General features: G+C 35.4%; 2 protein-coding genes across 3 annotated transcripts; one reads left to right on the top strand and one right to left on the bottom strand.

The window, feature by feature from the left end:
* Positions 1–4,240: 4,240 nt before the first annotated feature.
* Positions 4,241–9,985, bottom strand: LOC141592974 (G-type lectin S-receptor-like serine/threonine-protein kinase B120). The gene is made up of 7 exons (XM_074413882.1): positions 8,467–9,985; positions 7,787–7,897; positions 7,423–7,637; positions 7,127–7,337; positions 6,018–6,255; positions 5,796–5,943; positions 4,241–4,803 (listed from the first exon to the last, which is right to left on the bottom strand). The coding sequence occupies exons 1-7, from the start codon at positions 9,770–9,772 to the stop codon at positions 4,486–4,488; spliced, it is 2,547 nt and encodes an 848-aa protein (XP_074269983.1). The 5' UTR covers positions 9,773–9,985; the 3' UTR covers positions 4,241–4,485.
* A 630-nt stretch (positions 9,986–10,615) lies between these two features.
* Positions 10,616–14,599, top strand: LOC141592973 (uncharacterized). Of its 2 annotated transcripts, none has more exons than XM_074413880.1 (7): positions 10,616–10,778; positions 11,663–11,821; positions 11,994–12,044; positions 12,165–12,216; positions 12,542–12,600; positions 13,177–13,222; positions 14,207–14,599. In XM_074413880.1, exons 2-7 carry the CDS (start codon positions 11,750–11,752, stop codon positions 14,329–14,331), a joined length of 405 nt encoding a protein of 134 aa, XP_074269981.1. In that variant the 5' UTR covers positions 10,616–10,778; positions 11,663–11,749; the 3' UTR covers positions 14,332–14,599. The 2 variants fall into 2 exon arrangements, with proteins under 2 accessions (XP_074269981.1, XP_074269982.1); XM_074413881.1 differs by having other exon boundaries at positions 10,624–10,778; positions 12,149–12,216.
* Positions 14,600–14,742: the final 143 nt, after the last annotated feature.

The following is a 14,742-nucleotide window of genomic DNA, read 5'->3' as shown; positions in this document are numbered from 1 at the left end:
GTATGGAATAGTGCACACGTGGCTTGTAGAAAATGGATTGGACCAATATCTCACTTTACGAGGGAGGAATTGATATTGGTTACATAGACCTACCCATGAATGGTTGTACACTCGATAAAATTAACCTGACTTGAATAATTCGATTTGGCGTTTAAAATGAAGATCCGAGCTTGATTTTTAGGCTGAATTTGTAATTCCCTGACCCAAATCTTGGACCGAGAGCCATTACTCATGGTAGTTTGACAGGCTGTGTATGTAACTCATAGATAATACGAGTCTTTTTCAGCATATTTTGGCATCATCACTCATATGTATTCTGGAAACCTTTTAAGGAGGTCACCCGTTTTAAGATTACGCCCCCATCGCATTTTGTTGATATGTATAGTACTTTCAATCTGTTTAATTAGTATTCATTTAAGTATCAATGAACCTCTTTAATGAGGTACCCCACCTGAATAACGTCTTCAGTTAACATGGAGTATTATAAAACACAAATTCTCCCTTATGACGGAGATACCCGTCGCAAACTTGCGACGGGTACCATTTTGTCTCACACAAAACCCATGGGGGTGAGAGAGAGAGCACATGGGGTGGGTGCCCACCTTGTCCCCTCTACCCATTTCCACTCACATAATACCCGTCGCAATATCCGACCCGTCGCAAGGGAGACCTACTGATTATAAAATTAGTTGAAGCAATATGACCCTGACCCGAATGTAATGTTGCACAGTGACCAATATCCCTAAAAAACTTGATAATCACATACTCGAAAATGACTTGAAAACCTGATTGACGTAAATTCTCGCAAACCTGAAATAATTATTAGGAAAAATTGTTGTTTTTAGCTATTTAATTGGTATAAACAGTCATTTCTACTATTTTCAAAGATCATTTATTTTACCTAATTATTAACTGCGCTTTTCCAACAAATTTTTCAATTCTTGTGAAATCTCCTACAACGACAATTGAAATAATAGCGAGACTCGCATCTTACATATACGACGTAATATTTTTTCAAATTAGATGGGAGTTATTATACATCAAATAGTGTAGAGTGTATACTCGTATAATTTACTACTTCTAGTATGGTTACCACTTACCAACTAAACGTGTATTTCTAATTTGGTAGTAGGAAAACTTGTTGAAATTTTAACACAATAACTTGGTGTATACTCGTATTGTTGACTTTGACATTCCATACACGTCTTACGTGTATAACAAATTACAAAACATAGGTCAAAATGCAAATTTAATGGTAATTATATAAGAAAATCTTATGCCGTAATATTTTCTTTTTAGTACAACGACGGCTAAAGATTGATTTCACTTTCGTATAATGGAGTTCTTAGCTGTAACTCAGTTTATAATTATATAGATAATTAGTTTATGAAACATTCAATCATTTAAATATTTGTACAAATTTATTTGATTTATATGAATGAAAGTTTTGATAGAGACATGTAGACAATATATATGTTCTATAGGGCAGTCCAAAGAATAAAATATCGAGTTGTCATGATTGATTATTTTATTTCTTTTGAGAGCGAGTGAATTTAGAGTCGTCTTTTTACCAGATGCGCATTAAGTAAATCCTCGAATATGTGTAATAGACTGAAAAATACATTACACTTGCAACGGCACTTTTTTTTATAAAAAAAAAAAAAAAGAAAAAAAAACTTATGAGCTATCTTGATTGACCAATTGGCTCCCTTGCGAGTTGCTACGGACATAAATTATGACGAATGAAATTGACCACCAGTTTATTATTAGAAAGTGATCATTATTTGAGAAGGCCACTTTTTGTCCTAAAATGATCATTTCTTTTTTTATCATAAAATAGTCACATTTATCCCGCTGTAATTTACAACCGTGACAAATGAGAATTTGTGGTTGACTTATTATTGTGACTATCTTTTAAGGGAATTTATTTCTTCGACAATAATGTAGAAATGGAGTTTTTGAATTTTTAAATTCCTACATTTTGTCAAAATTACGATAATAAAAACTCCAAATTTTTCAACTCGTTTAAATTTATACATGTGATAGTCATTTTAATTGATTTAACTAAATTAGAAAATTAGAACAACTTGGTTGTTTTCATTCTCCATTGAGATTATTATTATCTTTTGAAATAAGATAAATCTCCATATATAATTAGTCAAGGATCCACCAAACTACTCGGCAACATGATTAAATAATGATCAAAGCATTCCACTTTATTCATTACGTAGTATTACGTAACATTTTCACATTTACACAAATTATAGAATAAAACCGTATTACTACAATAACTGATGTAGCCAACACTTAATAGACAAAAGAGTCGTGCTGTTGTACAATTGTATAACAGTCTAACACAATAATTACTGTAACTTTTAAGTAAAGCTCATTTTTCTTTTTCATTTGGTCTCTCTGAAGAGAGATATATCCATTTTAAGTATAAAATAAGTCAAATATAACTTTATATAGTATAGGTTAATGGAACAAGTATTATTTGTCATTCCGTCTTAACTCTCAAACAAGAATTTGTATCGTTTTTTATTTGTTGTCCATTGGACTTTCATAGTTTTTTTTTTTTTTTTTTTTTTTTTTTTTTTTTTGACTTTCATAGTTTGATGCAATTGGAATTTAGCAAGCTATGTGTGTAAATGAAGATTATGTTTTTCAGCTTATGTAAGTTTGTGTTCTCATTACACAACTTGTAAGCATACTTAATTTTTTTTATTCATTCATTGTCTTTTAATTGAGGGACAAATCTCCTTTACTACAATTTTTAAGTAGTTTACTTAGATGCATCATCATCTAAGCTAGAAGGGTCAATTATATTTGTCAAATATTAATTTTGTAAAAAGCGGCCGAGGTAGGTTATAGTGTGGAATAAAATGTCAAAATTGTAAATTAAAATCAACTATATATATATTAAGGAGTTAATCTATCTTAATCAGAGATCTCGAGTTTGATTATCCGTGACAATAGTTAATTTAGAAGGAAGAGACATGACATCCTTACTAGGTTTTTTTAGTCACAAGGGCAATATGTTGCTTACAGGATTCGAATCCAAATCATAAGTACCATCCTTCATAACTTCACCAGTAGTTGAGCTAACGGACATCTGCTAATATCCTTGCTAATAAACATTTTATCGACTATTACGACTCGAGAAACGAATACCGATGTCAAAATCGGACATGAAAATTCCATGTGATAAAGAAAAAAAATAGGACTTTGAAAAGTCATTTTTGGCATGTTATTCAAAAATGAACAATTCATAATTACACATTTACAATCATATCTTCAAGAAAAAACAACTGAATTGACAAGATTCTTTCATGATTTCTTAGAATTAAAATTGACAACGTAAGTAACTCACAATTCTTACTAGTCTTTGTCCCTTGTACATTCATCTCACTACTTGTATTATTTGCCTTGTCACCAATATAAGAAGCTAATTCATGGAATTTAAAAAATAGCAACACGTATTTGGAGATACGTGGGAGGGTGGTAACGAGATTGGGTATCATTTGATGATACCTTAACATTGTCCTTGAAATAAAATGAGATGAAGGGTATTAAAAAAACTAAGTATAAGTGGGCGAGTGATCGAGTTCCTTTCACTCAAATCTTATTTTCCGACTCTGTCACTAAATTATTGAATTTCAAAATCGATAGAATGAACAGGTGGACAAGTAACCTTTTTTCCATCTCAAAAATTCCGCTTCAAATCATCTGAAATGAAAAAAAAAAAAAAAAAAAAAAAGCAACACGTATCTAAAGACATGTGACTGTGGTCTGTGAGAGGGTAGTAACCTGGTGGCGCCTTAGCATTGTCCTTGAAGTAAAATGAGATGACGTTAAAAAGACTAATAGTTTGTACAAGTGAACGAGTGACCGAATTCCTTTCATTCAGATCTTATTTTCCGACTCTGTCACTAAGTTTGAATTTCAGAATCGATAGAATGAACAAGCACTACAACAATGTAAACATTCCATCTCCAAAGTTCCGCTTCAAATCATCTGAAATTAAAAAAAAAACACGTATATATCTAGAGACATGTGACTATGTGAGAGGGTGGTAACTGGTAACGAGACTGGGTACCACCTGGTGGCGCCTTAGCATTGTCCTTGAGGTAAAATGAGATGAAGGGTATAAAAAAAAACTAACAATTTGTAGTATAAGTGGACGAGTGACCTTGTTCCTTTCGCTCAAATCTTATTTTCTGACTCGGTCACTAAGCTATTGAATTTCAAAATCAATAGAATTATTATACAAATGCACAAGTAACCTTTATTCCATCTCAAAAAATTCTTCTTCAAATAATCTTCCTACATGAAAAATCGATAAAACCGAGACCAAATATATACTCATCGAGAAGGCCGGGTAGGCGGGTACTAAGAAAACTGACCTATAGAAAGAATGTATGCACAAAAAAAATGTTTAGATGGGACTGTATTAATCTGTATGAAAATGGGTTTGATGCAACTGCCCTATCTTCCTATAAGATTGGTGATAGTCAACTTATTCGACGACTCACAAACTACGCCTTTCTTGCAGTCGATATCAATGAAGCTAGATATCCTCGACGAAGAGTATGTAAGAGTAGGCTTTGTAGGATCGGGAAGAGCAGGGGAGTCGGTTTCCAACCATAAGACTACTTGAGACATTGTAGGTCTATAAACTGCTGAATCTTGCACACATAGCATTGCTATATGTACACATCTTGTAAATTCCTTACTCGGAAATGAACTACTGGTTGAAGAATCTATTAGCTCGATTGTTCTTCCTTCGTTCCATAATTGCCATGCCTGCATTATAGCCATTGTTTGTTAGTAGACCTGTTAAATTATGACCCGGCCCGAAAACCCATTTTATCGGGTCAAGACCCGAAAATTTTGACCTGGCGACGCATTTGACCCGAACCCGAAACGACCCGTTATTTTAGGGTCAAGACCCGACCCGAACGGGTTGACCCGTTGAGTCAAAGGTAAATCAAGAATTTTATTAAAATATTAATATTAATATTTATATATTATATTTGAAAAAATAGTTAAAAAAATTATTTTTATATTACTTAAAAATACACACAATTAAAAAGTCAATTTTATATAACTTTTATAATATTAAATATTAAAATAATTATTAAATAAATAAATTATTTTAATAATTATGTCAATTACTCAATATAATTAATGTAAACATTGAATATGATTAAATATTGATTTTAAATATGTTTTACATTTTTAAAAAAATATTTTTTTTGATAAAAAAATGGTTAAAAAAAGGCGTTAAAAATTATGTCTTGACCCGTATTTTGACCCTAACCCAACCCGTGACCCGTATGACCCAGCCTGTATTGTGACCCGACCCGCCCAACACGTTTGACAGGTCTATTTGTTAGGAACAAAAGTCTGGATATCTTAGGATGAGTTTTAGTTGAGTGTGTCGTACTACTTATTTTTGTTCGACTCTTCACATTACCCTGTATACCCGTGTCCAACACTTAAAATAATGTGACGTGGATATGAGAGTTGGACATCTCATTTTGAACCCAAAACAGGACATTTTCAAAATAGCCTAGTTCGACACTTGGACACCTCATTTAAACTCGCGGGCATGAGAATTTTTTCATAAGATAGTCGAGTTCAACCATTTGGGTGTGTGCCAATTTCCGGATACTTAGAAGTTCTTAGCTAGAAACTTTTTTTTTTTTTTTTTGACAGATGCTAGAAACTCATCACCGCGTCTTTGAATAGCGTAAAGTCTTTGAAGGGTCGGAAAATGGAAATAAACGACTTACATATTCAATGAGGTTCATGTGTTCACCAAACTGAAACCTTGCATTCCTATAACCTGTAATAACCTCCAGCAACAGTACGCCAAAGCTGTATACATCAGATCTCTCAGAAAAGAAGCCTTCCATCGCGTATTCTGGAGACATATAACCGCTGCAAAAAGTGGAGTAGTTAAGTAAACCAGATAAAACAATGAAACTCATCAGATTTCAACAAGGAGAGCTTACTATGTTCCAACAACTCGGTCTGTGTTAGCTTGGTCTTGATCTCCTCCGAATATTCTAGCCATACCAAAGTCCGAAATCTTAGGGTTCATTTCCTTATCCAGTAAGATGTTGCTGGATTTTAAATCTCTGTGAATTATTCTACATCTTGCATCCCTGTGAAGATAAAGCAGCCCTCTCGCAATACCTTCTATAATACTAAATCGCGTTTTCCAGTCAAGTTGCACTTTCTTTACAGGATCTATGTTCAAAAGCGCAAGCCAAAAACACAACAAAAAAAACAGTTAGAAAATGCAGGATAATAACTGATGTATAAGCTAGGTAACACCAAAACGGACACGGACACGTGACATGGCATCCCATGAAATTTAGGACACGGGAGACGTTTTTTAAATTTAAATAAGTGAAGGTAAAACTTGCCCTTAATTGTAACTCATTTTCATTTCCTATCCAAACTCATCTTCTAATCAATCTCTTTCGGCATCTCATTTCTCGTCTAAAGAACACCATTCACTCGAAATCTATGTTACTCCGACACTTCACTTAGCTGTTGTGTCGCGTATCCGACACCTATTGGTCCGATACCGACATGACACTTTGACACTTCACTTTAGACCAAAAAATTGAAAAATACGCACAAAATAGCCGTATCCGACACTCGACACGCGTCAGACACGACACCCGTGTCGGAGAGTCAGGGTAACACAGCCCGAAATGATGTTCCAAATACCATGGACACGCGTCGGACACGTGCCCAAATAAATGTAAAAAGTTAGACATGGCTTTATAGGTGTCCGACACGTTTCGGCATGTGTCCGACGAGTGTCGGTGTCCGACACCGTGTCGGACACGGGACGGCTGATTAAGAGGTGTGTCCATGCTACCTAGTGTATAAGTGTGTAACTTTAGGGTTAGTGGTTATGAGGCTATGAGCATTCAGGTCATGTTTAAATCGGGCCATCGGATGGGGTTTTTCCGAACTGGGATGTTTCAGACCGGGTTAATTTGGTCTCTACTTCAATTTGATCTTTCAAATTCGGGTCGCTTTAACCAAGTCTATTAATGCTACTACAAGACTGCATAAAGCTTAAGAGGTAAACAGAACAATTTACCAAAAATGAAGCAGTCCAGGCTCTTATTAGGCATATACTCATAAAGCAGTATCTTCTCCTCTGCATGCATAGAAAAGCCGAGTATTTTGACAAGATTTCGATGCTGCAATTGAGCAATCAGCATAATCTCGTTCTTGAACTCCTCCACGCCTTGTCCAGATATTCTTGAAAGTATTTTAACTGCTATTTCTTGTCCATCAGGTAAAACTCCCTGTGTCAAAATCGAGTAATATCAGTGTAAACTGCAGTTCTGATTTTTCTGTTAATGCAACTTATTTTTTTGCCGAAGAACACACCTTGTAAACAGGACCAAATCCGCCTTGCCCGAGTTTATTCTTGTCGGAGAAGAAATCCGTGGAAGATACAACCTGATTATAGTTGTAAAACGCCACATCGGGTGCATTTTCACAAAGTATTTCCTGTGACCCTTGAATATCTGTTGAACATCCCGGGCCTTTATTCCTCAATCTAATTCTCAATCCGTCGTCTATTTCCCTCTTTCTCTTCCACTCTGCAAAAGCAGAGAGTGAAAGAAATACGTTACTTCGATTCTTCACTTCCAGGTGCGTACCCCCTGTCTAACACGGCATTCAAGGATATAATGGAGCAACCTAATTCAGTACTTGAAAGATGACGATATTTACAAAATCACAGTCTTACCATTCAGTTTGGAGCCGAAGACACGGAAACACAGAAGACTTAAACTAAGTAATATCACCAAGATGAGTGCTATAGCTGCGATAGTGGCGGCAGACAAACTGCCTTTGTCAACTGCAAATCAGTGTAAAGAATTAAAAATAGGTAACAGGTAGCAAGTTTGAATCATAAGCAAATATTTCGTAACTTTGATTCTCAGAGTACAAGGCTAGTCGCAGACGTTAAGTGAGTTCATACACAAGCATACAAATCAAAAAAGACAGCAGACTGAATCCTGAGGCAAATGCGAACTAAGGGCGTACTGGGGGCCACGTGTACACGGGTAACAACAACGAAGTTTGATTTACAGGTTCGTGAAAAGATGGCACCGACAATTATAAACAAACATCAACGTTTAATCAATGACAGAATGCAGCATCGCTCGCACACTACCTCGTGATTCCTTTTAACTTCCAAAAAAACTACATCCAGATACCACAGTAACAGGAAAACAGATTACAGCCTGTTCATCTGAAGAAGCATTCGACAATTGAATTGTCAGCACCAACTCATACGAGTAATTGAAACTTGAAAGTGACAGAAACTGAAACAATAAGTTGTAGGTTCCAGCAGAGGGGAAAAACAGAAGATTCGGCATATTATTCAAGACGCTGCAATAAACAAACATGAAAGATATGCCGTACCAATGTCAGAGGACGCAATACGAACATATAGCTGATTGCCACCTTCAGGAAAATGCAGAACATCAAACAAGTCACCACTCCAAGTCATGCATCCAATAGTATTGACATACGAATATGCCATGCAGGAACAATTCATCAAACACTGGTTTTCACATCCCTTTTCGTCAAATTCCCTCAATAAACCAGCAAAATCAGGTAATTTCACGCTCTTAAGCTCCAAAAACCCGTCTTTATCAATCACATTGCTATTATTCTTCTCACACCTCAACTGAGTCTTCCTAACACACCCACCAGTCCAGTTCCCATTCCTATATTCATCCTTATCCCGAGGCTGAAACCCATCAATGCAATCACAAATCGGATTCACGTCCTCTCTACAATACCCATAAATCCCACATCTATTGTATAGATCACATCTACGACAAGGCTCATACTGAGAAGTTCTCCACTCATTCCCACCATTAACCCAAATCGAAGACGTCTCATATCCATCCCAAGACAGCTTAAACTTAAATGCATTAGACATATTATACGGAGTATACGAAAAGTACATATTTCCCAAGGAATCAACATTAGAAAGCTTAAACCCATAATTATAAAAAGCAGTCATAGTAGGCACACCAATGAATGTCAACCCATTCCAATGTCCACTTCGCCACCGCCTTTCCGAACCCTCCCAAATCACAAACTGAGGTGCAGCCCTAGGATCCACACCTAATGAAAATCTCCCTGGTGAAGGATCACTCAAACTCGTCCACGACCGAAAAACTTGAACTTCACCAATATTTTCATTAACAAGAAGTTTCATACCAGGCAAATAAGTATCAGTAGGATGATCAAAACTTTGCCAACAACTAATATTCGACCCGGTAACATTATTAAACCCTAAAATCTGAAGATTACCATCATAATTCAAGATTGCTTTATGAAAAGTTGACACAATTTTAGTACTTCTATTAGAAGACCATAATTTCTTCTTAAACCCATCAAAAATCATCAAATTTCCTCTCTTTCCTAGGGTTAATGAACCATTATTAGTACTAATTGGGGATAATCTATTAGCAACCCAAACAATTGAATCAATTGAAATATTTGAATACCATATTCCTACATACCTTAATGATGAATTTTGAGGACTAAAAAACCCAAATTCAAAAACCCCATTATTTGAAATTAGGGTTTCTCCATCATTTAACACAAACCCTTGTGTTATATTATCATTTGCATGAGAAATCAATGCTAAAGATAACAACTTTATGATCAAAATTGAAATGGGTATGAAATTAGAGAGGATAAAAGTGCCCATGTTCTTCAATTAATCTCTAATCTCTAAATTTTGTTCATTTTCATCAATTAAATTTAATAAAGTATTATTATTATTTTCAAAAATGTGTTAAATGTGTAATTAAATTCACTATTTATTTGCACAAAGAGTCATAAAAGGCTACAAATTCTGAGATATTACCTAAGATTTATCGTTTATGGTAAAGTGTAGATTTTATCTAGTGATCTAATTATTGCATGATGTGTTTTAGATGTGAGAAATAAAATCTTTGGTCTCCTTCTTTCGCGGTTGTTTTAGTTGCACTATGAGAAAAGCTAGCCGATAATGTGCGTTTTAGTCTTACCTCAATAAAATCTTTGGTCTCCTTTTTTTTTTATGATAAGGAAACCCGTAAGTAGGTTTGGTAAACGGATTGATCAGGTTAATTCGTGTAAGATGATGCGGGATATTTTGGATTTGGGTCAAGTTTGAATCAATTAATTCGAAGTTATTAAGAGACAATGGTGATCAGTGTGCAACAAGCCAACAATAAACATTTTGGCGGGATTTATTAGGTTGACTCAATTCAGATTGCAGGTCAAGCTTGCGGGTGTGATCAATCTCCTATATACTGAGTGACCTGACCGAGTAACCCGACCCAAGCCCCGAACTTGACCAGGACCCTAATTGATTAGCCCGATAAAACCCGACCCGAATATTCATTGTTGCAAACCGATTATGGTCCACAAATAACTTGATAATAATTGACCCGAAAATAATTCGAATCCGGTATAACTCGGCTAAAAGTATACGTCACAAATTAACCCGACCCGATTAACCTGTCGGGTGTAATCGGAAGTGAACCCTCACCGGTTCATGATTGACAATTTGACAAATCGATTTTCACGATCAATTCATTTGTAAAATTAAAATTCCAAATTAGGGACAACAATTCTCCTAAAACCTCCCAAAAACCCTAATTTCTTCAATCTTTGATCTCGATCTCAACTTTAAACTCCTCCACTCGGCTTCCTCTTCCCCGACTTCTGTAAGTCTAACATATTGTTTCTGAGATTCATATTTCAATTTGTTTGATTAATGTTGTTTCAGTTTCAATTTCAATTTATTGGGTGTTGTTTTTTGTGATTGATTTTTGCATTGTTTTGTGAGTTTTGTTTCGTATTGGTGGATTCAAACCGTAACGGATTCGAATGATGATTCGTGTTAGCCGACCCCAAACCATTTATGAGACTAAGACTTTTTTCATGTTGTATTGTGAGCTTTGTTTGTTCATTCTACTGCATTTTGCTAGTGTAATTAGCCAATTTTTTTAGGATTTCTGCTTAATCTATTAATTGGGTATCTGAAATTGGTTTTGTCTTGTAATTTTTCATTAAAAGTTTGGATCTTTTCATGTCAATAATCTAATTATTGCTAGAAATGAGAAAAAAAAATCAAAACTTTGGTTCATTTGGGAATGATTAGGCTCAATTTATTGATTGGGTTTCTCAAATTGGTGTTAAATTTTAATTTTTCAATAAAAATTGGGATATTTTCATGTTAATAATCTGATTATTTTGAATCTTTTTCGATAAAATTTCAATAATCTTTTAATTTTTTACTGTAATAAATTTTGGCGCTTGTTAATAGTTACTAAAAAAATGGAAAAAAGATGAATTTTTTGCACATTTGCAATGATCAGGCCCAATTTATTAATTGGGTTTCTCAAATTGGTGGTGTACTTATAATTTCACAATAAATTTTGGATCTTTTTATGTTAATAATCTTCTTGTTACTCGAAAATGGAAAAAAGATGAAAACTTTGGCACATTTGGTAATGATCAAGCTCAAATTTTAGGTAGTAAGAGAAGTGATAATACCCAAAAGAGGGTGTTGTTTGACAAATCCCTGTGTTTTTTGGCGTTTGAGCAGCTTTCTGAAGTTACCACGCGGTTTTAGTGAGGGCGAGAGGTTTAATGGGATACTAAGAGTTGAAGATTGTTGATTTTTGAAGGAGCAATGAGTAAGAGTTTGAAATCGGATGTCCCACTATCTTGTCCACATTGTGCTGGACCTCTTTCAAAAAATATGGTATGTCAAATCCCTTTGAACGTATTGCTTGCACTTCCTATACGTGATGCATTTCATAGTACGCCATTTGTTCCACTGAATTGTATACATTTCAAATTTCTGGAATAGAGGAAGTACAGAGTACTTCATAGGCAGAATGTAGCAGGCGACCTAATCGTTTCTTAATCCACAGGAAACTAGTCGTTGGACGGTGGCACCTCTTGTCAGGGACAGCTTTTCTATGGTAAAATATTCCTTAAAAATTTTGTATTCGTATAAATTTTTTGCTTCTCACAAAATTATGCATAATTTGACTGGGGTTTTGTAGCGTACCTAATAGGCTAATAGCTTGAATCTTGTCCAGATTGGTTCTGCTGTTGGGGGCACAGCAAGTGCATTTTATGGGTATAATTTCGGTAATTATTGATCCCTACTTCTATATATCTTGAAGCCATTTTGAGGTCCAATGGTGTCATTTTCTTTTTCTCTTGTATTCCTGCTGAGTTGAACAATCGAACTTCTATTGATATGTTCCTACGAGGTGCCGAGTTTTTAAGCAAATGAAATGAATGAAATCTGGTGTGAATAGGAATTCTTAATTCAGCACGACTCCATTTCGTTTCTTTCATTCTCTTCCTTGGTGAATGCTCAAATGTTTTATCTTTGTATTTGCGTAGCCAAGTCTCCAATTATATTTGCTACCTGAATGACATTTTCAGCTACTCCGTATTGATCTTGTAGTTATGCCGAAAGTCCAAAAGTGGGTCAAAGGGCCTATGTGGTTGCAGTTCTTTATTGGAGTAAGTCTGCCTGTTCTTTAAAGTTGGTAATTCATGTTTCGTGCTTGATGTTTTCCTTAAATTACCGCACTTCAGATGACTGATAACAAATGAAGGGCATCTGATTATGTTTGTTTGGCTTTATTTTGGGACCTTCGGGAAGATGAATTTGCTTGCTTGTTATTTTTCTCCTCAAGCAGACTAGTTTGAGGACTCATACTTATATTGCTTCTCGAGATACGAGGATATTTTAATGACTTCAAAATGATGTCAGAATTATCAAGCGTTCCTGTATAGTTCTGTGAACCTATTACCTACTAAGCTTACTACAGTCCGGGATTCTTGGTAGATGAACGGTATACTGTTGGATTGTAGCTGCTCAAAGATTGTGATATTACGATGCTTTAAACTCTCCTATGCCTTTCTTTCTGTTCTTTTCTGACTTTTCTCAACATCTCAAATCTTCGAACACGTAAACTAGTAATTTGATTGATGTTTCGTGATTGTGTTGTTCCTAAGTCATTAAGATTAACCGGTCTTGACCAAGTTGGATTCTTTGAGTGTAATTTCATTCTTTGTTATGTTGATTGTATTCAGGGTCCTCCTGTGATTCTTTTCTCTTCAGCTTGTGCTGGCCTGGCAGGTTAGTGCTTTCTTCCCCTATCTCACACCCACGCACTCAAACGGAAAAAAAGTCAGCCATACCGGCCTGCTGCCAATGTCTTTGACACTAACAATTTACGTTTCTTTTCTTATAGAACTGGTATTTCAAATCCTGTAGGATTATAGTTCTAGTATGCCATTAATGCAAGCTCCACAGCTTGAGTGCTTGCTTGCCTCCTTTTTTTTTGGGTTTTTCTACGTAGTACCCCTGTGTTTTTTCGAATTCTACATGGTAGCCCTGCGTTTTTGAAAACATCAGTGGTATCTTTAAACTTAGTAAAATGTTCCTAAAATACCCAAACTACTAAAAATTACGTTTTTATTCAGTTAAATTAGTTTTAGTAAACCAGGTTTATGTTAATGGCATGACAAATTATTGGCGAAAAATCAACGATTGATGTATAAACTGAACATTTAAAAGAGGCGAATTAGAGAAGTTTGGGTATTTTAAGATGTTTACGTTAAGTTTAGGGTACCCCTGATATTATTGAAAAGCGAGGGGTACCACGTAGAATTCGAAGAAGTACAAGGGCACCACGTAGAAAAACCCTTTTTTTAATCAACTCTAGTTTTCAACACTAATTTAATACGGATTAGCAAAGTTCAACAACAGCAACAATATTATCTGTGTCTCTCAAGGGCACCTGCAAATGTTTGAGTAAATGGGGTCGTATGTAGGCAGCTTTATATACACGACAACAATACATATCGGTTTATTATGTATGACTCCTAATGAAAATTTTGCCGAGATTTTGTTAAATGACTGCATTATTCTATCATATGCGCAATCAATTAGTCTATCATTTTGCTCTATTCTATGAATCTATCGTATGCCAAAACCAAAGAATAAAGTCTTCAGCTCCATTAGGCATGTGAACAATGGATGGGCTAATTTGAGGTGCTTTCGGAATTTGGAAACCATTGCCAAACAAGGTTTTGAATGAGTTTTGCTTCAATTGTCCAGGTGGTGCAGTTCCAGCCTTAGCTCAGCTTGCATCATCGTCATATCATGCTGCAATGTCGACTTCACCATTGACGCCTTCTCAAGATGACAAGAAACGCCAATCTACAAGTTCCTCAACATTGTAACTCTAGGCATATTGTTGATTAAGGACCGAGAGACAGACTAAATTACCCTTTCTCCGGTGTTGGGTGTTGGTATCGTTCAGGAGCATTTCTTCGGCTCCCTTCATCCCTATGACTCCATGGAGTTATCAGGATGGTCTCGCTTACATTTTGTGCATAACCGGATCATTCGGATGGTGAGGACTGAGGGTCAATTTTGTGTATGTTGCTCAACTCTTATGGCTTGAAAAATACTTGACCATACCACATGAACTTTATACTTTATGAATGTGGGATGCTCTTTTTTTTTTTTTTTTTTTTGTTATACCGAACCATACGACATTTCCAAATATGTAGTGTTAAATTTGTATTTATACTTGTATAAACTAAATAAAAACAAGCATCAAAATCATTATTTTCTTAATAAAAGTTCCT

The sequence above is a fragment of the Silene latifolia genome, chromosome 7, assembly GCF_048544455.1.
Source record: "Silene latifolia isolate original U9 population chromosome 7, ASM4854445v1, whole genome shotgun sequence".
Lineage (NCBI taxonomy): Eukaryota > Viridiplantae > Streptophyta > Magnoliopsida > Caryophyllales > Caryophyllaceae > Silene > Silene latifolia.
This window is presented reverse-complemented; position numbering and strand designations above follow the sequence as displayed.